General features: G+C 42.5%; 1 protein-coding gene across 1 annotated transcript in view; it reads right to left on the minus strand.

Annotated features, from left to right (window-relative positions):
* kcnh2b (potassium voltage-gated channel, subfamily H (eag-related), member 2b) overlaps positions 1-25,775 on the minus strand; it is a gene marked incomplete at both ends in the record, with an annotated part of 270,387 nt that overhangs the window by 123,950 nt on the left and 120,662 nt on the right. The window contains 4 exons of the mRNA XM_080050579.1: positions 260-468; positions 1,288-1,592; positions 5,839-6,046; positions 7,014-7,169. Of these exons, the coding sequence (XP_079906705.1) occupies positions 260-468; positions 1,288-1,592; positions 5,839-6,046; positions 7,014-7,169 (878 nt within the window). The remainder of the gene's footprint in view (positions 1-259; positions 469-1,287; positions 1,593-5,838; positions 6,047-7,013; positions 7,170-25,775) is intronic.

Raw genomic sequence — 25,775 nt, forward strand, 5'->3', positions numbered from 1 at the left:
CCATGTGACTCTCCATCATCCTCTCATCAGAGCTCAAGCCAGAGAACTCTCTGGTGTAACACGCATATCCCAAGGATATATTTCAGGTGCAAGTGAAATGTGATAACTTAGCTACAAATATGTCCAAGACCACACACAAAGAACAACAACAACTTATCAGCGGCCCCTCACCCTCACAAATAACACAGCGTCGACTCTGTTGCGTTGTAACACACATACACACACACACCCACACACACAAACATGTGGACTGTCCTACCTGTGTGACTTTCTCCGTGACGTGGTGCGTGCGGTCGATGAGTTTGCAGGGGGCTATGAGGTCCATGTCCCCAGTGGGCAGGGCGATGAGTGGGTCGGCTTTGAAGTCCACAAAGTTGAGGGTGATCTGGGGGATCTTGGAGATGGTGCGGTACCGCATGAGGTCTGAGTCCGACGTGGAGTTCAGTATGCTGGACTTGTTCACCGCACCTGCAAACACACACAAAGAAGACCGAGAAGTAAAGAACATATCAAAGGGTGTAATAAGAGAGGTCTCATCTGTAGATGCTTTTTAGCAAAACTATGACTTTCTCTCCATTCCATTTCAAAGACAAAAAATACTGCTTTTGACTCCAATACATTTCTAGGAAGCCTATCGTTACTCGTTAGTTTCAGGCTAAGCACAGCTTTGGAGTCACCTGTTAATTACTTTCCTAAAATTCAATGAAGGGAACCAATCAGAGTACCTGCTCTCACATGGTTTTTGAAGTGAATACAGAAGAAACCTGAAGAACAATAAACGACCATATCAGGGCAGCCGTGGCCATGTCTCTGGTCAATGTCTGAGATGACGGAAATGAGAAATGATTCTTTGTCGTTTAGACGACTAGGTTTACTGCGAACCAACTACATCTCTGCTTTCAGGAACTCTCCACCCAACCTGAGAAAGCACGTTGAAGAATGTCTTCTTTTCTCTCAGGATAAACGTTTTAAATGTGTAAAAAGTTTTTGAACGTTGTCATGATTGCAAGTTTATGTGACGAATGATGATGAAGATGTCATTTTATAACATTAGAATTGGAGCAACATATGTGTCATTTCCCAAGTCCTATGGTAGTCCTTTGCCTATATCAAGATAAGTACAAGTTGTACCTTTGAATACTCTGGTACTTTAACTTGAGTAGAAATGTGACTAGGCAACTTTCACTTGTAGTTGAGTAATGTTTGACCAGGAATATCCATCCTTTGATTTCAGTACTGGGGTTGAGTACTTATTACTTCTCCTCCTCCTCCTCCCACATTCCTCACCCGTGCTGCTGCCCTGCCGGATGCTGGTTCTCCGGTTCCTGCGGTTCCAGTCGGGCCTCATGGCCTCGATATCGTCTACGGAGGAGGCTCGCCGCATGCTGTGGAAGCTCTCCCGAGAGCGGCTGCGTGACAGGGTGCAGTTGGAGCCCGAGCCGTCCGGGATGAGGCTGAGGCGGTGGTGTACGCAGGGGGACGACTGGGTGTGTGGACCCACCAGGTGACCTATGTGGGGACGGGGACGGTCAGAGTCCAGCAAGGTGCACTGGTCCTCCTGCCAGTCTTCTGGACAACTCTGCAGAGCTGACCTACAAAAGAGAGGAACAGCATGAGTACAAACAGGATGGCATGTATCCCGATAGTTCAGCTTAAAGGTGGAGTCAGTGATTCTGCAGAACGCTTGAAAACAAGCGAAAATCACTTTTTGTTTAAAGCAGTGCATCTAACCTCGCAATCTGCCTCCTGTAGGCACTGTGTGTGCACTGAAAACAAACAGCTGTCTAGGCTCCGTAAACTGGTATTTATACACAGTTGCTTGGACCGACGCACCGTAGCTAGCAACAATGCTATTGATGAAGGCTAAGACTTATCACTACCAAAATACAGGTAGCATTTGTATGTAGTAGTACTGTAGCAAGTGTTCTAATGAGCTGGTCATTATTTAAATAGGTGTCCAAGCCAAAGTATAAGCCGATGAGTAGCTCGGCCTTTATCGATATGTTTACATACCGGTTTAGCCTGGGCTGTAACACTGGATTTTGTTTCTAGCACACACATCAATATCAATATGCTAGAAGGAGCGTGACATGTGGAAAATACATTTAAATAAGAAACAATAAAGTGAGAACAATCACATTTTTACACAAATTGTACTTAAATGAAAGCACCTTGAGATAGTGTGGCGTATTCTCACATGATTTAATTGGCTCAATAAATTAGATACATTTCTGCAGAGAATGACTTAAAGCGACTCTTACCTTTGTTGCATTTTTACACTTTTTTTGGATTAGGTTAAAATGGTATTAATAAGGTAATTACACTCTAAAATATAAGACAGACTCACCAGGAGTAAAAACAAACAATGATTTCAATCTCATAATATTATGAAAAATATATATAAAATTCAACCAATCAAATCGTTTGGACCGAACGATTTGATTGGCCGACAGACCTGTCTGTTTGCGGTCTGCTTCTGTATTGCGCATTCTCAACTAGAGGGTTTGTTTTGATTCCAAGGCAGACAGTAGCGAGTAGCAACCATTGTAGAAAAGGCCCCAACGTTCATAAGTTACAGTGTTGTTATTTCTTACAGTGTGTTAAAATGTGTTTTGTTCAGTGTGGATCAGGGCTGGACTGGGACAAAAAATCGGCCCTGGCATTTTTGGCCATGGCAGCCCACCATGATTATTTATACGATATGTGGAGGCAGGGGCATTGCACCAAATTCTGGGCCCCTATACAGGAAGTCCTGATGGGCCCTCTGAGAGGCGGTCTTACAGTACAAACATGTAAAAGCTATGTTTGTCTATAGTCCAAAACGTATGAGTGACTGGTCCCTCTCTGAGCCAGATAACAACACAATGTTTCTATTGATGAATGACCAAATCATTACACGTACTTGAACACAACCCCTGGTCTAATGACTCTTAATAAACATGCACACACACAGTGTTTCTCACAGGAATTTGGGAGACTGTGTCGTGGACCCTGGACCTTCTAGGGGGTTCCGGGGGAATGCTCCCCCGGAAGATTTTTTTTTAAATGATAAAGTAAAATTCATCAATCTGGTGCACTTTGAGGAGAAAACTAAGGCTAAATCAACTGTTTCCTATGTAAGCTATTTAGTACTATTTTCTGGAATAATGTATAGACACAGAATGACCAAAAAGCAGAAAGAAGAAATGTACATGTTTAAAAAATCCAGTCAGCTTTGTGAATTTTTTCCCTTCGTTTGTATGTTTTAACGGCCCAATATAGGCCCCTGATCTTCGTAGCCCCGAACAATGTTATTTAAAAAATAACAAAAATTTACTGACGAATGAAAGGCCCCTGATATCTGTTTTTTTCCCCCTAAATAACATTTTTCTGGGCCTTCAAAGACCAGGGGCCTATATTGAGCCAGTAAAAATAATAAAAAATTAAAAAAAATAAGTTTAAATTTTTTCGGGTGCAGCCCCCCTCTGCCTTGGGCCCCCCCAAGCCTGTCCGCAGTCCGACGGCCCTGAACGTAACTGACCATCGTCAGATGCTCATAATTACCGAGTAGAAGTTGAATGCGATATAATACAATTCAATGCAGCCTCTGAATGGGTGGCCCTCTGCTGTGTGTGTGATTGGGCCAGGCCCAGCCTAGAACCAATCATAATGAGTAATGGCCTGGGACAAAGTTTTATTTTACTTTCAGGTGAAGTTGACAGCCTGCACGCACATTTATATGTCCATGGCACTCCCGAGAGGGAAGGGACCTCGGCCATCGGCTGTGTGACTTGGTCGGGCCGGGCCGAGTAACACAGCCGAGGGTCCATTAAAAAAGAAAAAAAAAAAAAAAAAAAAAAGATTTTTATTTATTTTTTTTTTTTTAATGGACCCGGTCCGGCCCAAAATGCCTGCCGGACCACCGGGCATTGCCCGGTACGCCCGATGGCCAGTCCAGCCCTTGTGTGGATAGCAGTTAGTTATGGCCGTGACGTCAGTCGGCCAGAGAGCCTGTTTAGTTTCCTTTCTCTTCTCCCTCGGTCAGATGTGTGAGCGTTGCCGCAGAAAGCGATCATCCCACATGGAAAAGTGTTTATCTGAGTTTAAATGTGAATCACCCGTGTGTGAGTATGTACATGGAGTCCCGATCGCTGTTATAATATAGTTTGCATGTTATTAACGGCTGCGATTCGCGGGTCGCAACAGCTGTTGTAACGTCTCCTCACGAGCGGAGTTTAAACCTTTGTTCTTTTCCCGCGATCTACAGTATATGCGACTTTGCCTGTGAAAGAAGGAAAATAAAGAGTGGATAAAACCCTACTCCTCCTCTCTAGGGTTGCTGAAATTTCCCGAAATGGCCCCTTTTCAAATCCCGGGATTTCAGAGCTCCTCACGGGATTTCCCGGGATTTCCCGTTGAAACCATTATTGCCCTTTAATACTACTTTAATGGGACTAAATCAATGCCAATAGATAAATAAATGCAGCAGAACAAGGCTATATTACATCACGTTTTATTTCTACTTAAATAACATGAAGAAAAGCCATTCAAATTAGGCAAAATATTTTCCAGAAGTTAAATAGGCCTATTGAAAACGGTGTTTTTATGAAGAAAATACGAAAAATGTTTCACAGAGGTTCAATATCAAAACATGGCCAAAAAACGGTGTTTGGCGAACAAATGTATTTCAAACAATCTATTTTTATTTCTATGAACGAAATCAGTTTAAATTGAATATTTTCCAAAGGATAGGCAAATAACAAAAAATGCACTACCGATTGCTCTTAACGTGTGAAATAAGACATGACAGAACTAACAGCCTATTCAAACTGACACGCTAAGCAAGATTACTTTCCAGCTTTCCTTTCTTTTACTTTCATGAAGTGTGACTTCAAGAAACACTGCTCAGCCTGTTTCTGAGCTTTGTCACGAACTGACACCGAGAACGCTCTTTCTTCCATGGACGTCGGCTGTATGGTGGAACGTGCAGAGTAGAGCTGCTGCAGGTGTTTGGGTCGCTCTTTGGTTGCCTCGAAGAGCGCAAACTCGTTTGAAATTATTTTGTGGAGGTCATTCCCATACCTCTGGTCTAGCTCGGGACATTGCATGCAGTCATTAGCCTCGTTCGACTTGGAGCCGTCTTGCTCAGACCTGCGCAACTATGAAGCCCGTCTTGCTGAGCGCTCAGCAAGCCGAGCGTCATAATTGCGCAGGTCTGAGCAAGACGGCGACATCTCTAACGAGGCTAATGACTGCCTGCTGCAGATGTGCAGTAAGGCTCTGGGTCATCGTCTGCTCGCTTGGCTCTGGCTGATACGCATATTCTTGGGTATCATCAGACTCTTCCTCGGACACAGCACTTTCAGTATTGTAGAGGCGCTGGTATTTCGTATGCCTGCCTGTCTAAAAAATACATTTCACACAAAATATTGTGTAGCCTTTGTTTTATTCATTTTAGCTTATTAAAAAAAATATCCCCCCTCAAAAAAAACGAAAAAAAAAAAAAAACGGGAGGACGGGTCCCGCGGCCAATTTCCGGTACTCCCGGACTGACTCATTTCACGGGAATCCCGAAATCCCGGGACCCGTCCAGCAACCCTACTCCTCTCCTAGTCTCATGCTTATAGTCTGACGCCTTTGGCCATAAGTGGTGTTCTGGCCGACAACTCTGAAGTGAAACCAGTGATACAAGCATGGAACGAGGGTGTGGGGGCATTGGAGGGAGGCGGGATGGTATGATAGTGCTGTAATTCTCAATTGCAGGATCGGTAAGAGTCCCTTTAACTAAAATAAGCCTCTACTCTATCTTTATATGTCCCAAATGTGTCTTTATCCAAAGTCACGTTTGGGGCCGCCTACCTGCTTCCACTGATTTGCTCCTTGGGGTCTGGTGCTAAGGTAGGAAGGGGCAGGAACTCCCCCGGGCCCAGGGACTCTTGACTGTGGGCGTCTGGGTGCAGCGGTGTGGCAGTGGGGACCTGACGGGCCTCTGTGTCATCCAGAGAGCCTTTGCTGTTGGACAGAGAGCGCAGCAGGGGGAGACGCAGTTTGAAGCCTCGTGGACGACCTGGACGAGACAAAGAAAGGGACTGGTTGGCTGCGGAGGGACTCTTATAATGGGAAGCCGTGGCAGGACAGTTAAGGAGTTGGAGACTGAAAAGAAGAGGGGACTCAAAAGGGCAGACACAAGGCAAGATAGAATGTGGAAGGATGTTCTAGCAACGTTGAGGGCATGCTAGGAGGTGGGCAGATTTGAACCGGATCATGTCCTTCAAAATAAAGCTTCAAAAACAATCTAAGGGAATCTGGGACAGTTGGTTTGTTTTTATTGTTGTCTGACCCTCAATATAATGACAATTAACTGCTTGTCAAGAAATGTGGTTGATTGATTGGAATTAATATCAGTGTCCAACTTTAGAGGCTGTTATCGCTTTGGAATATGTTAAAATAAAAAATTTAATTGCCAAACCTATTGAAACAAGTATCCAGGATTCACAGGGATAAAATGACCTCCAACTCCATAACGACCACCAGGCCTTTCCAAAAAATTAACTGAATGAATGAGCCAGGTTACTTAGAGTAACAGATGTCACTCCTAACTGGCTGAACAACTTTACCGTAGTCAGTTATTGAACGGGAAATGTCAATGAATAGAAAGGCAGCGTGGACATTCCTCTAAGCACTGAACCTGTCTAAATAATAATGTTCCTGAATGGTGTGTGAGTCAAGGGAGCAATTTATTTATTTGTTTGTACAGTCTGTACAACTATTGTGCTCAAAACTACTGCTTTATTGATAACTGTCATGTAAAGTCCAGTGTTTGTTCAGATCATTCTCTGAGATTTTGTAGATAATATTTTTATTTCTATATATTCTTTAAAGAAATGTAAAGGAGTTGGAAACCTCCTTGACACAAATTCATTCAATAATTCAATAGCGGGTGAAGAAAAAGGTCATCAAGTGTCTCTTGATTAGCATAGAGCAATAGAAAACACACAGAGAAACCAGGGTTGGCCGGCTGCTAGCTACAGTACCTGTGACGAGCCAGGTGGGCAGGCGGTGGTTGAGTTCCTCTTTGTGGTCCTTGAACACTTCTTCTGACATGACCTCAAAGTTGAGGATGAACATGATCACCAGGCCATCTTCGTTCTTCACCGGCACCACGTCCACCATACACAGGATGCATTGGCCTGCGTGAGGGAAGGGAGATAGAAAAAAGGAATTTAAAGGAATGGCATTAAAAAGCCAATCAACCATGTGTTCAAAACCCCATCCTTTTGAGTTGGAAGCCCAAGAACAAAACGGAGTAGTTTTCAGGTCTCAGATGAATACTTTATTTCGGTCACATGTAAAGTATAGGCAGTTCTGGACTCTATGACAGAGCTCTCACAGGATTTCGTCAAATGTTGAGTGTGGTTCACGCTGATCTTCTTGGGCTGGGCTGTACCCCCGTACATTAGGTTGGTCTGACATGCTATCGGGTCTTATTGGCCAGTTCATCTATCGACGTCAACAAGAAGCGCGTGAATTTTGTTGAAGGGTGTCTATCTCATAGCAATAGGCCGAACTGGAAATATATTGTGGTATTCTCTGTTCCTGTATATCTGTTTTCTGCAGGCTAAGTTTCACCGTCATGCTGTGTTGGTCAAAAGTTCACCGTCAGCAGATGTTATGTGCACAGCAGAAAAAGTACAGAGCACTGAGCGAAAGGGAAAAACCCTCAGAGTCTGACTTACATACTGTTTAGAACTAAAACATGCCAAATTATTACACAATGGTTCTTTACATACAAAAACACTGTCATGATCCTGCTTGGGCCTCTAGGCCTTGTGTTGTTTTTTCCCTTTTACCCTTGTCTGTGTGCTGGTCTAATTGCAGGGTTGGAGTCAGGTGTGCTGGAGTCAATCACCAGCATTCACAGCTGCCATCAATCATCAATCAACTGCTCTTCATATACCCGGCCCTACCTTCCAGACACTGCCAGATTGTAGATTCTGTTTCCACACAGTCAGTCCTCTCTCTAGCTAACCTGTTTGCAGCTCCGCTTTTTGCATTTTTCCTGGCTAACTCCTGTTTTTTCTGCCACAGCTCTCCCGGCCTGACTACAGCCACCAGCTCCAGCCCTCGCCCGCCAGCACTTCCTCCCGGACCCCTCTGCCTGCCTGCTCTAGCCTGCTCACACCCAGCTCCCTGGACTTGCCCCGTTGCTCTCTCCCTGGAGCCCCATGACAGCCAGCCCCCCCCCCCCCCCCCCCCGGATCACGGTCCTAACCCCCTGCTGGTTACTTCCAAAATAAATCTTCTTTAAACTGATACTGTCTCCGCGCCTGTGTCCTCCTGATCCAGCCGTTACAAACACAAGTTCAATCACAGCTTTAAAGGCTGACTAGGCAACATTTTAATTTAAAGTGAAATTAGTCACACAAAAGTAATCGGACTCCATTATTACTTCTGCATCACTATAATGTGTGGTGGTGTTTACCTGCAAAGTCCCTCCCCCCTTCTCTCTCTCTCCTCTTCCTTGACTGGGGTTAGCTTTGGTTAGCTCAGTTACTAAACACTGATATGTACTGTATGTCTAACAGGGGAGACTCCTCCCTACAGCAATTTTTCCCAGAGGTGCCTGCTCGCGCAAACTTTACACGAAAGATATGTGCGCGGTGAAAAACACTGTCACGTGCATTTCGAGCAGTCACACATGAGCACATGCACGGCGCACACTGTGAATGTGAGCTTATATGCACTTAATTACACTAGTACACTCTCCAACGTACACTCATTCATTTTTATTCTCATCCCCCTAATTAAATGTGCATCTGCAAGCTTAATCAGCTCACACGCTCCCCTCTATAATCTGCCACTGGGAGTGCTAAAAGAGCTAAGTAAGCGTGAAATTACAATACATAAGACAGTAAGTGGCTAGGAGTTTTCTACCATGTCTGCTGCAGGGGCCCACATAGACCGCACACAGCAGCTGAAACTGGGAGACTCAAACAGCTGCAGTTCAGGTTTAGACACAAGGGACTTGGACCATACAAAGCAACGGACTACACATTCACACAGACACACTGATACATGAAAAAGCCACTGCCTTTCGTAATGAAAGTTAAAACTCAAAAATAAAGCAGAAGTCAAGTGCATGACAACAAAATGAATAAATACTGAGACACAATTGGTGAAAGCCTAAAAGTGAAAGACTTCTTGCCACATTTCAAAGATTGCATGGAGATCTTCTATCTGGAAAACAAAATGCATATGCTTATCCATATACAGTATGCTTAACAGCGAGAGGTATGGTGTATTCTTAAATCTATTGCAAATGAGCACTGGGCCACTGTTCAGGAGAAGCAACAAGTAAGAATTATCCAGACGTTTCTCAAAGGAGGTTTGGAATAAGTGAATGTTCCTAAATGATAAACAGCAGGGCAAAGGTGAGAAGAACTCTGCAACACCTCAGTTACTACTTAGAGAAATTCAAAAAGGAGTTGACCAAGTATTCAAATTAAAAAAGAAGACCCAGGTTACATCAATGGTAAACCAAAAATTATTCTGTCCCACGTGGAAAGTTCCATCTTAGAGACACACATGTGTACACCGCAAATACTGTACATGACAAATGATAAATGACATCTCATTTTGCTCTGAAATTTGAGAAATATACTCAAAATTATATATATAGGCAAGGCAAGGCAAGGCAATTTTATTTATAAAGCACATTTCAGGCACAGGGCCACTCAAGGTGCTTCACAGGGTTAAAATCAAATAAAGAATACAAATACAAAAAAAGGAACAAATTTAAAACATGGATAAAAATACAACATTTAAATAAAAGAATTAAAACATTTTACCAAAAAAAAAAAATTACAGGTTAAAAGGGAAACAAGAACGTTTTGAGACCCGATTTAAAAGAGCTGAGAGTCTCAGCGGACCTCAGACTCTATATATAGGATCCAGCAGCCACATAACGTAAAACCAAATGCTGCCCTAATGACAATAACGTTACAAAAACCAAGCAACAATGAAAGGGTACCCAGTTTGCAAAGTCAAAAGAAGGCTCAGCTCCTGCATCTGCTCTTTGAGAATAATTTAGGAAAGCTATGAAGTATGTCACATTAATCCCAGTGCTAATATGTTTCCTTTAAACATGGATGGCATGGCTATTAGATCTCAAATAGTTCCTGTGGTGTGTCCCAGCGTACCTGGCTCCTTACCTGGACAGAGATGGTCAGTGAGCGGCCCTACAAATGGCAGCCTGCAGTGGATTTAGCAGTGTGGAGCGTAAACAGACCAAGCGGTTACATGTACAACTGGACGCACGTCTTCTGCATGCCCCTCTCTGCCTCAACATCCCCTCCGCCCGCCTGTCATTCATCATCACTGAGAGTGGGACCAATTCCGATTGGACAACAGCGTAATCCCAACACAGGAGAGGGAAAAAAATATGAAACACGGGGAAAACTAAAGGATTACACCATCTGTCCACTTCCAGCAGCCTGTATGTGTGTGTGTGTGTGTGTGTGTGTGTGTGTGTGTGTGTGTGTGTGTGTGTGTGTGTGTGTGTGTGTGTGTGCGTGTGTGTGTGTGTGCGCGCATGTGCGTGCATCCTCATGTGGCACATGTGTAGGTAGATCCCAGCCTCATGTTCATTCATAAGCTTTTAGGTCATGTCCATTCATGCATGCTTGCTTTCATCAACAGCAGTGACACTGCATTTGCAGCATTTGATTAATCACTGAAGGTGTTGTTGCTGCATCACAGCCTTAAGCTACTTTGCAGACACATGCCAGCCATGGCAAACTGACATAAACATGACACACTATTTCATAAGCTTTCTGCATATCCTTTTGTATGGTATTTAACACAAAGAGAAGTGAGGATAACATTAACTAAAAAGGTGTAATCATATGAATGCATTATATGAAGCAAGTTTGAAGGACAAATCAATCCAATAGGATAAATATTTAATTGCGATTAATCGCATTAATGTCATAGTTAACTCACGATTAATCGCATTTTTACCTATTCTAGCCTAAATGTCCCTTGATTTCTTTTTGTCCCATTATTTTTTCTCATTTTAATGCTCTTATCACACCCAATCTCTACACCCTTGTAATTCAGTGTATTTCTTCTAAAATATCATAATTTGCAATTCAGTCCAAATAGCCCACAATGTAGAGTTCCGGTTTCTGCTTCAAAATAAAAGTCAGAATTGACTTGACGTTTTGCCAGATAAATGATTTTAATGTGAAATTACGCTGTAAGACTTGTTCCGTTTGAATTCACAGTAACTTAATTGCGAGCCATATGTATAGTTTGTGGTGTTTCAGTTGTTCTAACTACTAGTTGCTGCAACAGCATGTGAAAAAACCACAACGTTTGCAAGACTGTGAAGAGCGTTAATCGCGCAATAAAAAAATCAACGCCGTTAAAATGGGTTTGCGTTAACGCCGTTAATAACGCGTTAAACTGACAGCACTACTAGTTCTATCAACTTGTTGCATGTTAACAAGTAAACCTCAGTTTAAGTGAAAACCCTAAAATTATAATTTATCTAATTTTACTTGGTCAACCCGATTAAATGTGGAGTCTGGAGAACGTTTGTTGTCAAAACAACTTTTTGAAAAATCTGTTAATATCTCCTCAAGATTTGATACCTGTCTGTACTGTGTAACTACACAGCCTAGGCTCAGTAAACAGGCATGTTGTGAGCGTGTGCCAGAATAGCTGAATCCACCTATTAAACTGGATTAATATGTTCCCTCAATGAATCCAATCAGTCAGTGCGTTTCCATGGGATAACCAGATTGGATTAAGACATATATACCGAACTTGCCACTCGAACAGACCGCGTCGCTTGTCTGAGTATACATGGCCTTTCAGAGAATCGGATAAATGGCCGGAGCATGGCTGACTCCGCTATGCTAGGTGGCGCTGTAGCCCTTTCAACAAGTGGTTATAGAGCCACGTCCGGTTCCCTTCCGGCAACAACCCTACTATTTATTACGTTGTCTCCCCAGCAGGGATTCCGAGTGTGCCGATTTGTGTGCGAAGTAGATCGGATAAAGGTGTTTACATGCATTTTACAAGTCCTGTTGAAGTCTTATTCGTTTATTTACCCGATTATGAGTCTGCATGTAAACACACTGACTGTCTCAATAAAGGTGCTCAGAGGCAGATTTTACAGCACTTTCATTTGAGATTCCACCATGCTCAGTAAGTTATATTTACGGAAGAACCAGCAAATCTTTTTCTAGTCACCACAGCGGTCTCCAAAACAAATTGTAAAAGCAGCCAGCTGTGTGTGTGTGTGTGTGTGTGTGTGTGTGTGTGTGTGTGTGTGTGTGTGTGTGTGTGTGTGTGTGTGTGTGTGTGTGTGTGTGTGTGTGTGTGTGTGTGTGTTGTTTTTGGGTGACGGATGTGCAAACACACGTGGGTATGCAAACACTACAATGATGGATCAAATGTCCACAAAAGAGGATTTGACTTTGGTCCCTTGTTTAAAGTCTACCACATCAGAAGACATGGTATGTGCTGTCACTTCTTCAAATGAATGTATGTGTGTGTGTTTCTTAAGATATACTGTATATATATCAAAAATATATATAAACATGTATGTACACATGAATGCAAATCGCAATTCCCATCTTCTGAGTTTTTCAATTGATTCATAATTTGCAAAAATCTAACTGAAATAAAAGTATGTGCTATATGTTGACATAAAATGAAGATGGATAAGACTTGGAATTAAATGTGCTTTGATGCCATCATTTGCCACAACACCTCTTAACACACAGTGGACTGGAGTAGATCCTGAAATCCTCTTTTCAACTGAATCCAGAAATAGATGATTTTTAAATCAAACCGTGACCCCAAGATCAAAAGATTCACATCCCTAGTTCTTCTGTACTGTAAGCACAGTCAATGTGTGTGTGTGTGTGTGTGTGTGTGTGTGTGTGTGTGTGTGTGTGTGAGAGAGAGAGAGTGAGTGAGTGAGTGTGTGTGTCCTTGATTTGCCAGAGTGGTGAATATCAAGGATTAAGCTGTCCTAGTTTAGGAACATCAGACCTGTTTGTTGTTGACCAGCGTAGCATCTCAGTGTGTAAAAGATTTCCTGTGAGAGCCTGTGAAAAGCTTTGAACCTGGAGGTTAACATGGCAAATGCCACTCCATCTAAAAGCTCTCTGTGGAGGTTTTCCTATTCGGCTTGTACCATCTGATAATCTGATTCAGTGTTGCTGATTCACAGAGCTCGGTGAGATTAGCACAATGCACTCAAACACATCCAAACAAACTCCCAGAGTGCAACCTGCTCATGGCAGACCAGTGTGATCATACGTACACTTCATATCAAAATGTTTTAGATAGCTCTGTCTGGTGAGGATGCTAATGGTTTAGCATGGTTTAGCGTATGAGTAAGACTTGGTTTGAGTTCTCTGACTCCCAGAAATGTAGTGCAACGTGTTGCATTAACAGTGTGTGAAGCAAGACAGATATGTAAAGATAATTTAGAAATGTGTCATTTTGAATGATACATGCTAATATGATATTTGATTCTACTACAGTCTACAGTCTATAAAGGAGGAGTCCAGTGAGTGAGATCAATGTGGTATATCAAAGATGGTCTTACTCTTATCTTTGGCTACATTGAACAGGATTAAGACCCTTCCTCAATCCCAGCAGCTATAGCCCAATAACCTGTGGCAATGCAATCCTCTAAAGTAAGTATGGACTTAAAGAAAATGACAGAATTGTGTTCACAGCTGCCCCTCACAGGGTATATAGGCTATTCTGGGTTTATGAGGAATTACTTCTTCACAACCTCTGACTGAACCTGCAAAGCTGAATTAAGAAATCTAGCCTTGCTTGATAGATTACTTAGTTCGGCTCGGCCTGTTCAGTCAGAGGAGAAGGAAGGAAGGACAAGAAGTGAGGCAGTTTATATGAAAGAAAACTGGTGGGAAAACAGATGGCTTGAGGAAAAATAAAAGAAAGTCAAGTAGGGGCGTTGGAAAAGCAAAGAGTTGAAGGTACAGTAGAGTCAGGAAGACATGAGAGAAATAGGGAAAGATGGAGAGACAAAGAAAAGCAAAAAGAAAAGGATTGAAAGTGGGAAAGGGAGCCGGTAGAGAGAAAGAGAAAGACATATAAACAATTGGAAGAAACTATTTAAGAGATGTAACGAAATGAAAGAAAATAAGAAGAAGAAGATTTCTAGTTGTGAGTCAGACAGGCGACTCACTCCATCTTCTCAGTGTGAGGTAAGCCGACTGAAACATCCGGCGGACACACTGTTGGCCATAGAGGGTTTATGGGAGGGGAGGATTAGATGTGTTCAGGAACATCTTTCTCCCAGTTTAGCAGGGGATGAGAGGGGATTGGTGAACACTAGACAAGGGGACGGCTGTCACACAACTTAACCCGTGTAACACCACATCTAAACACTCAAACTATATGGTTCCTACGGTGAGAGTGTCCCGAGGTGGTCAGAAAAGGTGTTTGCATCTAACTTGTCAGTTTGAACCCTTTTCCCACCTAAGCAAGATAGCCCCCTGTCTCCACAAAGCAGCCTGCAATGTGCTGGATTACAAATTAGTATGGTAATCTCTACTATAGAACAAGTGGATTAAAGGAATTAAGATTAGTGCCCAATCAACCAGCTCCTCACATCTGTGACAGAGGTGAAGGGATCAGAGGGTTGTGTTTAGAGATAATAATTAAAATAATAAAAAAATATTAATTAAATTAAATATGTGGGACTTCAGAGTTGTAAACTTGAACAATATAGGAGAATGATACTTTATTTTGTTTTATTACAGACTGCTAATATTAAAAACCTCATATTTCCATAAATATTCTTAGCACTATTCTGAAGGCTATTACATAAGCATTTTTTTATGTTTAAGACCTGTACATTGTATTTTTGAAGTTCATAAAATGCAAAAAGGATGCGTCCATAATCTGTTCTGTGAAAACATTGGGTACTCATATGTTTTTAAAAATGAAATAAAGATTTTACCTCTGGCTTTATCCAACTTCTAGATGTATGTTTTTTTAAATAGATGTAATACGCAAAATATGTTACACTGTATTTTGCCAAATTTAGCATATTTATTTATGCATTTCTGGAAGAATGTCATACAAAATATTGTTTAAAGTAATCAACTGGCAGAGTCCTCCTTGATATCTATAAGTAACATTAAATGGTTTGACATTGTTTTGTTTTGGTTTCTCTTTAATTGCTTTCCTCTTCTAAATACTTATAACATAGAAAGCTGTGGCATTGCAAAAGCAACATTATAGTAAAGGAATTGTGCATGTGTTGGTTTATGTAAGGATGAAATGTTTCAATGAAAATGTAAAGAAATGATTGAGTACACAGCACACACAGTAATACTGCATCTGAGGCACACTGGCAATAGTAAATGTCCACAGAACTTGAGAGTGAGCAGCTAAACACAATAAGCACTCCTCCTAGTGGACAACGGTGGTGCCTACACACTGAATCGAGGGTGCAACAACATACCCCACACAGGACGACACATTTCTGCTTTAGATTTGAGAGAATCCTGCATGATCACTATACTGTATGAACGGCTGAACTGTACATCATGAACAATGTTGCACTCTGACTATCTTTCTTATGTGCATTGTTTTAATAACTAATTCAAAACACACACATTTTTTTTAGCATGACCACAATCTCAATGTTGAGTAAGAAGCTTTTTAAAAGTAAAATCATTCTTGTTATTTTGGAGAGAATATCTAAACAAACAATCCTCAAGTTATTTTAGTCCAACAGCAAATTCAAACTTAGTTTAATGTCACAGCGATAAAAGTTTGGTACAGCAACGCATTGAAACATAATCTCATGGTTACTGTCCGTCACAGACAGGTGTGTATAGAGCTACAGGGGGATGTAAGAGGAGAAGGATGTCAGCTGTGTTTCCTCTCAGCTGCTCTGTTCGGTATCACACACGCGCACACATTACGCACACGCATCACACACACACACACACATAAACACACACACACACACACACACACACACAGAGACAGCGTGACAAAGTGACTGTGGAGAAGGGAAGTAGGCGTAGGGTCTCATTCACAGACACGCTCTCCTTCGATCAATCACTTATTTGGCAGGAAAAAGTGCAGAACTTCATATCCACAGATCCACAGAGAGGGATGAGACTGTCTACAGGCTGTCTGGCTGCGGGCCAACTGGCCAAGGCTCTTGTACTCCGGGCCATATTTAGAGCCAAAAGGAAACCCGCATCCATCCAAAACTCTCTGGACAGGCTGACAACCACGCTTATATAACTGCATTAAATTGTCATTCATCACGTGGGAAAAAGTAAATGTGTGTAGTTAATGGATTATTAATGACTTGAAAAGCTATCAAATTTGATCTGCTAATTGTGCTCTCTGTCACAGTGAATGAATGAAGGTAAACACAGACGTTGCGGGGGAACATTTTGCTTTCAGCATTGAGACCAGGCCAATTAATATCACAAAAGGGAAGAGAGAAAGTGTCACGGTCCAATAGCGAGCAATACAAAGTGTTACAAAGTTCTACCAACAGGGGACAATCCAACGCTATGCTTAAAAAATGGAAACCTGTGCACAGGTGTCTTAGAGAGGACCTCAGTTGACCCCATCAGTCCAAGCATAAATCCAGCATGGTTGTTTTTCCATGAGTCAGTGATAAAGATGTTCAAGGGAATATGCCCACAACTTCAACTGACTGATGGCAGTGTATTAAATGGTGCACGTGTTCACTTTAGCTACGTACTACGAATGGATTGCATTAGGATTCTTTAGAGTGTCTGGTGATTAAAATAACACAAAAAAGCAAACATGTGTGGCCCCTATCAGGTCGATAGGAAGCTGCCTCTTTTTTTACAATTCATAGATCATATATCTTGGTTAATCACCATCAATAGAAGCCAATGTAGGATCATTTGAGTGCGCTAATCTTTATATATATTTCACTACTAAGTTCTAAGTCAAACTTCCTCTGTACAGTGTGAGCAATGTAAGGTACTGGTGAAGAAACCTAACTCTAGTTTCATTACTGACATCAAGTAGCCCTGACCAACTGTTTGCCAGCCTTGCCTCGTTATAGCAGGGGACTATGCTGTCACCGTAGTTAGAGAGGCACAGGAAATACACAGTTTAAGTGAATACATCTATTCATACTTAACTTCATTTGAACTTAACTGTGTAATTATTGTGTATTTTGGTTCTGTTAGTATTATAATTGTAAAAGCAACACCAGTACATGTACATTACAGTAGAGCATGTTAAATAGATACATATCATGTAAACTGACAACTGGGCATAGCCAACCACTAGGTGGCAGGGCACAACAACCTTTTCCTTGATTTTCTTTTCAGGTGATATACAGTATATATAGAGTATATATAGATATGGAGTCAAATGTAGCCATACACACAAACAATAGGCTACTGTGAGTGTTCCCTCAGCAACAGAGAAAACACAGAATGAATCTAGCTATACCACATCACAGCACCACGCCGATTACAGGTGTGTTGTTCTGAGGGCTGGGCAGGGAGCTGGATGACAGAATGGAAAAATAAATTGGTGTGTGTGTGTGTGTGTGTGTGTGTGTGTGTGTGTGTGTGTGTGTGTGTGTGTGTGTGTGTGTGTGTGTGTGTGTGTGTGTGTGTGTGTGTGTGTGTGTGTGTGTGTGTGTGTGTTGTAACCCTCTCTGTCCCTCTGATCTTGCCCGCCAGCTGTCCTCTGATGAGCGATGTAACATTGCTCCATCTTTCAACATTTATAACAAGCACACACACACACACACACACACACACACACACACACACACACACAGGCCATGTGGTTGACCTCTTCACCCTTTTCTAGAATCGTGATGAGAAGAAGTGTAGGGACAAACCTCACTAGACAACAATACATCAGCCTCACACCTGTAATAAAGACAAATAGCCAACTGGTGAGCCAGGAGTGTATGTGGCAAAGTGCTAGCTTGATTGTAATATATTGTCCCAGGGTGGGAGTCTGTTAGTATGACCATGTGTGTGTGTGTGTGTGTGTGTGTGTGTGTGTGTGTGTGTGTGTGTGTGTGTGTGTGTGTGTGTGTGTGTGTGTGTGTGTGTGTGTGTGTGCGTGTGTGCGTGTGTGTGTGTGTGTGTGTGCGTGTGTGTGTGTGGGTGTATCAAATGTCCATGCGTCAATGTTTGTGTACGTTTCTGTTTTGCACTATAGACTAAATGACTCATTCAGCCCCCTGTTGGTAGGTAATAAGACATAATGGCAGTCAAGCTGTGTGTGTGATTGATGCAGTGGAGCTGATGGGAGCAGGGGTGGCTGGGAAGTTGGAAGAGCTCCAAACTAACAGGGGCATCCATTAAAGCAGCTATCCGTCCCGGAGGACACCTGCCGGGGTAAAAGACGAGGTGTGCTGCTGGTGGTGCGTGGAGCCCTGCTTTGTTTTGTGGTGTGTATTCAGGCCTGGAAAAAAACTAAAAGTGGATGACTGGATTGGCCAAAACAGGTCCAAAATCCCAAAGGTTGTTACTGATAAAACATATTAGAGCTATTAACCACTTGAAAACTATAATTAATCTTGTGACTCCATGTGAGCCGTAATTCACTACAGTATGTCTGGTGGCTATGTTTTAGCTATTACGGTCAATTTCCATGGCATTGCCAGCAACTCTCCGATAGCTTAGTGTGTGTGTGTGTGTGTGTGTGTGTGTGTGTGTGTGTGTGTGTGTGTGTGTGTGTGTGTGTGTGTGTGTGTGTGTGTGTGTGTGTGTGTGTGTGTGTGCAACTGAGAGGCTGAACATTTTCGATTATTACAACTGCCATCTGGCAAACTGAGCATACATATAAAATACAGCATTAACTTCTGTGATTTGTAGCTGCAATACTGACCCTGCATGTTGAATATGTTTGTGGGAAAAGCTGAGTGATACGTGCTAAGATAAAGATACAGTGTTTTATATCAATGTAATGGCAAGATGCATGAAGACAGTTATTAAAATGGGAGGAAAATGCCGGGTTCAATCTGATATAAATATCTCCTGCTTGACACATCCCGTCCTTCCATATTCTCTCCTAAGCACTTGACTTTAAGTGCAAAGTGGATCAGAAAAAAAGCTTGTCTACAATCTAGGACACTCTCTCTCTCTCTCTCTCTCTCACACACACACACACACACACACACACACACACTAACACTTTTCTATTAACAGGATGGAGACATGAAACAAAGGATGAGAGATCAGGTAACATATCACAGGTTGAGGTCTTTACATTAACTTTCACGCTTGATCAACATACCTCACTAACCAAAGATGAGACGCAGCCTGATCAGGCAGCACAGCAGCGCCCCTGTGTTTTACAGTGATGAATAACTCGCAAAAAAACAAAACACCTAGAGCAACATCTTGTTTACCTTGCCAAGGGACATTTTGAAGTGTTATGTTGGATGTTTTTACAAGGGTGCACGGGTCCTGTGTTCCTCAGAGTGCATGAGTTTGACGTGAGAATGAGAATCTAGTGAAGAGTATGTCTTGGATGAGTTGTCCTTACTTTTTAAATGTTGCAGTTAATAATGAATTGATAAGACCATTTAAAGTGGAAGCATATACAGATGGGTATAACAAGACCTTGCAGAATGACGTGTTCGACCGTTCAGGCTCCATCAGCGTACATGACAGCCTGATAAGTCGCCTGCAAAGGGGTCAGTGGCCAAGCTGTCTCTACCAATGACACCTCTTGAGCCCGTGGTGTCAAACACATATACAGCATAGTTGGCTGGATGTCACCTTCAGTCCACTCTGCTCACGTCACACACACACACACTGCTATTTACCGATTACATGTCAGTGCTGGAGCGCAGGAAGGCAAACCTGCACAAATAGAATCCTGCAGCACTGTTATGTGAAAAAGTGCCCCTGACACCCCCACATTTGGAGGTACATATTGAACGCTGCAAACATCTACACATGTGTACCCAGGTAGACACACCAAAAGATTGCATGTCGGGGAAGTTTAAAAGTGCTGACAAGGGGCTCCAGGTAAAGGTCACAAGAACTAACCCACTGTCCAGTTACATTCTCTTCAAGCTGCTATGGGAAGAGGGGGAGAGAGGGCAGCTTCACTAGATTTGACTTTTGATTTTTTACTAAAATTTTAGAAAAGTGAAAGGAAATCAATGAATTTATTACATATACAAAGGCTCCCTGCCTGTGTTTAAGTGGTCCATTTGAGGATACGAATAGACAGCATAGGTTCTGCGTGGAGGTTTTGTGAATCTCATTCTGCTCTGTTCTTTATAAAAAAAACATCAGGGAGATTGGGAGGATGACTGTGACTCTTCTGCAATCCCCATTTCACATGCATGCATATTGAGGTTGAACAGGATTCATGGCCAGGGAGGGACAGAACAAGCTTGAGACTGTCCGCTGATAATATTGTGCTCGGTATACCCATGCACAGCAAGTCAAATGATCCAAGTCAAAAAAGTATTCGTCCCCCAGAAGACACACCAGACACATCCAAATAAATCATTTAGAAAAGTCTGCAAACAGGATTTAGTTTGACATATAATCGGCGGGTTGATTAAAGTTCCATGCACCTCTAACACAAATTGGCAAACTATGTGGATTCCATCAGAAAGGGCTCATTAGCCGAGAGATACTTGATGTTATACTAGTGTCTGGGAGAAACACTTCAATTAAAGAGTCTGTGAGGGGAAAGGACTTATTGTGCGAGGGCTTCCAGAAATTTCCTTTGTTCTTTGACATGCTTCATTGGGTTAGCAGCAGCAGAGATGTACTGCACGCACACACATAATGTGTTGGCATAGAATGAGACATTTGGAGGGAAATAAATCTCATTTACCTTACTACTACCCTTAAAGGAAACGTTCTTGAACCAATCTGTATTTTGAATGTCTCAAGGCTCAGTAGTTGCATTTATTTTAATGCTCCTAAGAGTAAGATTCAAAGACGTATCGAGAAAAAAACCTCTGCAGTAGATTTACAGCAGTCGGTGTTGAACAGCAATACTAAGCGAAAGCAGAAGATTCACAACAGACCCTTGAGTTTCCTGTATGCTTTCTGTAAACATCAGTTCCATGTGTAAAATACATCTACACACTATTAACACCAAAGATATTACACACAGCATGCATTTTAAAAGTGAAATAAAGAAGTACACTGTGCAGTGCTGGTAATTAGTATATGAATAATGTAAATGGTACTTAAAGCTATTTGACCACCCCTCCTGCAGAAGTAAATGCCCTGACATTGACACACTTGACTAATGGAGAACAAGTCGGTGCCAGAATGAACTAAGGATGCCAAGAAAATGATCTAAGTATGCTTTATTTAACAGATGTCCAAGCTTAATAGCACACGAGTGGCCAAGTCTGCTATGCTGAAGTGCAAAGATACACAATCAAGGACATACCCAGTAAATTCAGCCAGGAACATGACACACGTTACATTACCGGATTTAAAAGGAGCCATACTCTTGATAAAATACACGTTGTCAATACACAAAGTATTTACTGCATAATGTGGTTGAGCAAGATGTCTTGTCATCAACTTTCAGCTGTCATCAAGTTGCCGTGCACGTTGGACATGTGTGACCCCCCCCCCTCCCCCCCAGGCCTCTCCACTACGGCAACCATCAGGTCAAAACTGAAGCCTGCCAATCAACAACTGTTTGAAAGACTTTAGGCCAGATAGGGTAAATCCTGCCGTTGATATTCATAAGAGATAAAACAATTCAATTGGCTAATTATTCTATTGCCAAGAAAAATTAAAAGTTACAATTAATCGTTAAATCGTTTTTGTTAAAAAAGAGATTTATTAAACAGTACAAAGAGACACATAGTAAAAGGTGTTGACAGGGGGGAATGCATGCAGCCAAGGGTCCGGGGCCGGAGTCAAACCCAGGCAGCTGTGACAAGGACTTGGTCTTAGAGGGACACACTCTACCCGGTGGGCTTTGCTCTGCCCACATTCAAATTTGTTTTAAAGAAAGTGGCAAAAATGTTGCCAAAAAATCCTCTGCAAAATGTCACCGGCTCTGTGAAGTTGCATTTTCGAAGATCTTCACCCTGAAGGGCGTTTATCAAAGGTCAGTTCAGTGATCCTAAGTTTTCCACCGTTTTCGTGTTGACTGGAGGCCAAATATCTAACTCCAATGCACTTTTCCGATTGACAAATAGTATCACGAATAGTCGAATCACTGGATTGAACAAGCAGATCTGATTGGAGTCAGGGGCAGCCCCAGATAGAAGATTGATTTTCCGCAGGTAATGCTCTCTGTACTGTGCGGATCACATTTCTTAATATGGGAATTATTAAAGACATTTGTCACTGGAATGAAATGGAAAAAGTAAACGACACAATAATCTACACTAATATTTTTTTCAAATACAATATTAAATTATTAATTGCAGCCTAACATGTGGTACTTTGACAGCCAGGCAGCAACCAGCTGTACATAGGACATACATTAAGAAAGGTTTGTATGGACTCCAGGCCTGTCCTCTATAATGCCACCCGAGGGACAACACCTTAATATTGTAGGGTCAAACACACACTGTGACCTACAGCATGAGGTTATCTTATTTTTTCATATGAGACCATGTAGACACGGACAGGTGGAAGAGTGATAGGGAGAGGAGAAAGAACATTTCCTGCTAAAGGCTGCGGTTATTTAATATGATGAAGACCCCATCCCCTTCTGTCCCTGTGTGCCGGACATTCCTGCACTCTCCCTGTTTAAAGACGGACAGGAATGCACACTCCAGGCGCACAGGCACGCACACTAGAACCCTGGGAGAGTCACGTTGCGATACAGAGGCTTCTCTAAGTGTTTTCATCTCTCTCTTCTTTTTCATCTTGACCAAAACATCTCACTGCTCGAGATGTTATTCACCGCTGAACATTCACGGATCAGAGAGGAACAGAGTAGCAGAGTTCACAGATAAAAAGCCGAAATCCTGAACAGTGATAGCCAGAACATGTGGACATGCTGTAAACACACTCAGGATATTGTCCGTTTCTTGAAGTGTGTGTTTCTGTTTAGTTTCTGCTATTTTTAACATTATGTATTATTTTTTGTACTAATTTCTTAATGCAGGATTGTTTGTGATTGGGTGTGAGGGTGGGATATGGGTGGGGTATGTTTGGGGGGGGGGGAAAGGGGAAAAAATGTATAATCCATTGTACTGCAGTTGCTTTGCTACTTTGCGATTTAATAAAAAAGGATAGTGTCCGTGAGTGTGTGTGTGTGTGTGTGTGTGTGTGTGTGTGTGTGTGTGTGTGTGTGTGTGTGTGTGTGTGTGTGTGTGTGTGTGAGAGAGCAAGAGAGAGAGCAGGGCCCAGGTGGTGGAAATGGAGGTCAGTTGAGGCCATTTGAATAGAAGAGAAGAGGCTTATTTGTGTGGAACATTCTGCGGGTGCACATGCTTTTCATGGCACCTGACAAATGCTTACCTAGCCCCAAGGGATTTGCATGAAGCCAAGCATAAAAAAAATCATGTAGGTCTACTACTGTATATGTAGTATTTAACAATGAATTACATATGTCTGTGTATACAGAACAGATTTACATTTCCTTCACTGGAGATCAACCTCTCTATTACTCTGGCTGTTGTTCTGTCATGAGCACTCTCCTGCCCGCTGAGTTGGCCTCTCCACGTCTCTCCCACTCCATCCCTCCCTCCCTCCCTCCCTCCCTCCCTCCCTCCCTCCCTCCCTCCCTCACTCCCTCTCTCTATCCATCCCTCCCTCTCTCTCTCCGTCTTTGAAAGCAGTTATGTAAGAGCAGGAGATGTCTCAGCAGTAAAGGCTGCCGGAGTGAGCCGAGGACAGGGGGGTGTTGCAGACATGTTCAAAAGACATACTCTAAAGGTATGTTTTCAGCTTTCCTAAGACTTTCCCTTAGTTCCAAATCACATACTTTTTCTTTTTACTACACTACATACTAAAGTACAGAAGAGTTTTAGGGCCACAGGAGAGAAACAAATCAAATTAGGAAGATTTTTTTCTCATTACGTCGAAAAATGTCAAGAATAAAGACGAATACTGCAAAATGCTATTGGAGTTAGTGGGGCATTTATGTCTTTTCAGCATACTACAATTGATATGCATGTTTTGGGACATCCTACATCTTTTTCTGGCATACTAAATAGTATGGAAGTATGGGTATTCCCCAACACAGCAGAACAAATGCAACCAACTTCCAAATTCCACCACCTCCACCATCGTACTAAAGCCCTGTTCATTTCCAAAAGACGGATGAAGCTCGTTAATGCAGCACACGTCCACAACTGTTTGCTGGCGTGCTCATTTTTACCAGCCGGTCTCTTCAAAAATACAACCTGTAATTGTACTGGGCCAAGCCACTTTGAAACACAGTTGGTAATTGCTGGGCTGATGCTCTGGGGTTTGGGTTTAAGTGTTTTTGGCAAACAGGGGCAACAAAGCTTGTTAACTTTAATGAGCCAATCGGCTGCCTGCCTCCGAGTGAGCCAGCCGGAGAGAGGAAGAGGATCAAGATGAAGGAGGAGGACGTTTAGGTAAATAGGTTCAAAATAAGTGGAGGGAAAAGGAATACAAAAGTAAAACTGAAAGAAAGGGGCAGAATTTGGCAAAGGCTAATATACAGGCCTGGTAATGAGGTGGCATGGGGGCTTTAAAGAAAGCAGGTGAAGACAGAAGAGCAAGAAAGAGGCCATGCTATCATCATCTCTTTATTTAATTAAGGATGGAGAGATACTTGAACAAACAGCGGACAGCACCTGCTCCCTAATTTAAAAAGGCACAGCATCGTAAACTGTGGGAGCTGTGTTGCCTTGGTAACAAAGGGGGAAGAGAGAGTGTGAAAAAAAGGAAATAGGGAACAGGGACTCCTGTCAAGGTTTGAGGAGAAAGAATATGCAGTGTGTGTGTGTGTGTGTGTGTGTGTGTGTGTGTGTGTGTGTGTGTGTGTGTGTGTGTGCGTGCGTGTGTGTGTGTGTGCGGGTGTGTGTGTGGTGCTTTTATTGCTGACTGTCACCAGCCGTTTATAAGCCGTGTGATAGAAACCAGAGTGTAAAACAGAGCCTTAGGTTCATCTGTTGCTGCCGTTTCTTGGTGTCTGTCCCAGTCACACACATCCACATCCATCCTCTCAACTTTTGCCTCCTTCCTCTGGTTGGGTTTCTTCCTGTGGTGTGCTAGCCTGGATGAACCCAGCCGAGTCTGCCGGCCATTTGATATCACTCTGCAGACCAGTCTGGTCCTGACCCCTGTTTGGCACAACCTCTCAAAGATTCTGGCACCAATCACAAACGCCCAGGCCCACTAGAGGCGGGCTTAACACCATGATGACAGCGAAGTGACAGCCATCATTGGTCCTGATTGGTTGAAGGTCTATCCAATTGTGTACTTGAGACATTTTGATCCACATTTTGATTCCCCCCTCTTCAAACTCGGAAATGACAACGTCAATTCCAGACCCATGTTAAATCTTAAAGCGGCTCAGAGGAACTTTCAGTATTTGTTCATTCTTGCGCCCCCTTTGGACAAAGGCAGTAGTGTTTTTTACCACGCCAACGGTTATTCCTGGGTGAGCGTACCCATGACAAAGGGATTAAGAAAAAATTCATAAAAATAGCATTATTTGCACTGATGGTCTCATTTGCTGTTACATGTAATTTATGATCATCACAGGAAAAATTAGACAGTTTCAGAAATATTTAAAAGTTCCTCGTAGATGAGATGAGATGTGTCCTGCTCAAA

The sequence above is a fragment of the Ammodytes marinus genome, assembly GCF_949987685.1.
Source record: "Ammodytes marinus genome assembly, chromosome: 21".
Taxonomy (NCBI): Eukaryota; Metazoa; Chordata; class Actinopteri; order Uranoscopiformes; family Ammodytidae; genus Ammodytes; species Ammodytes marinus.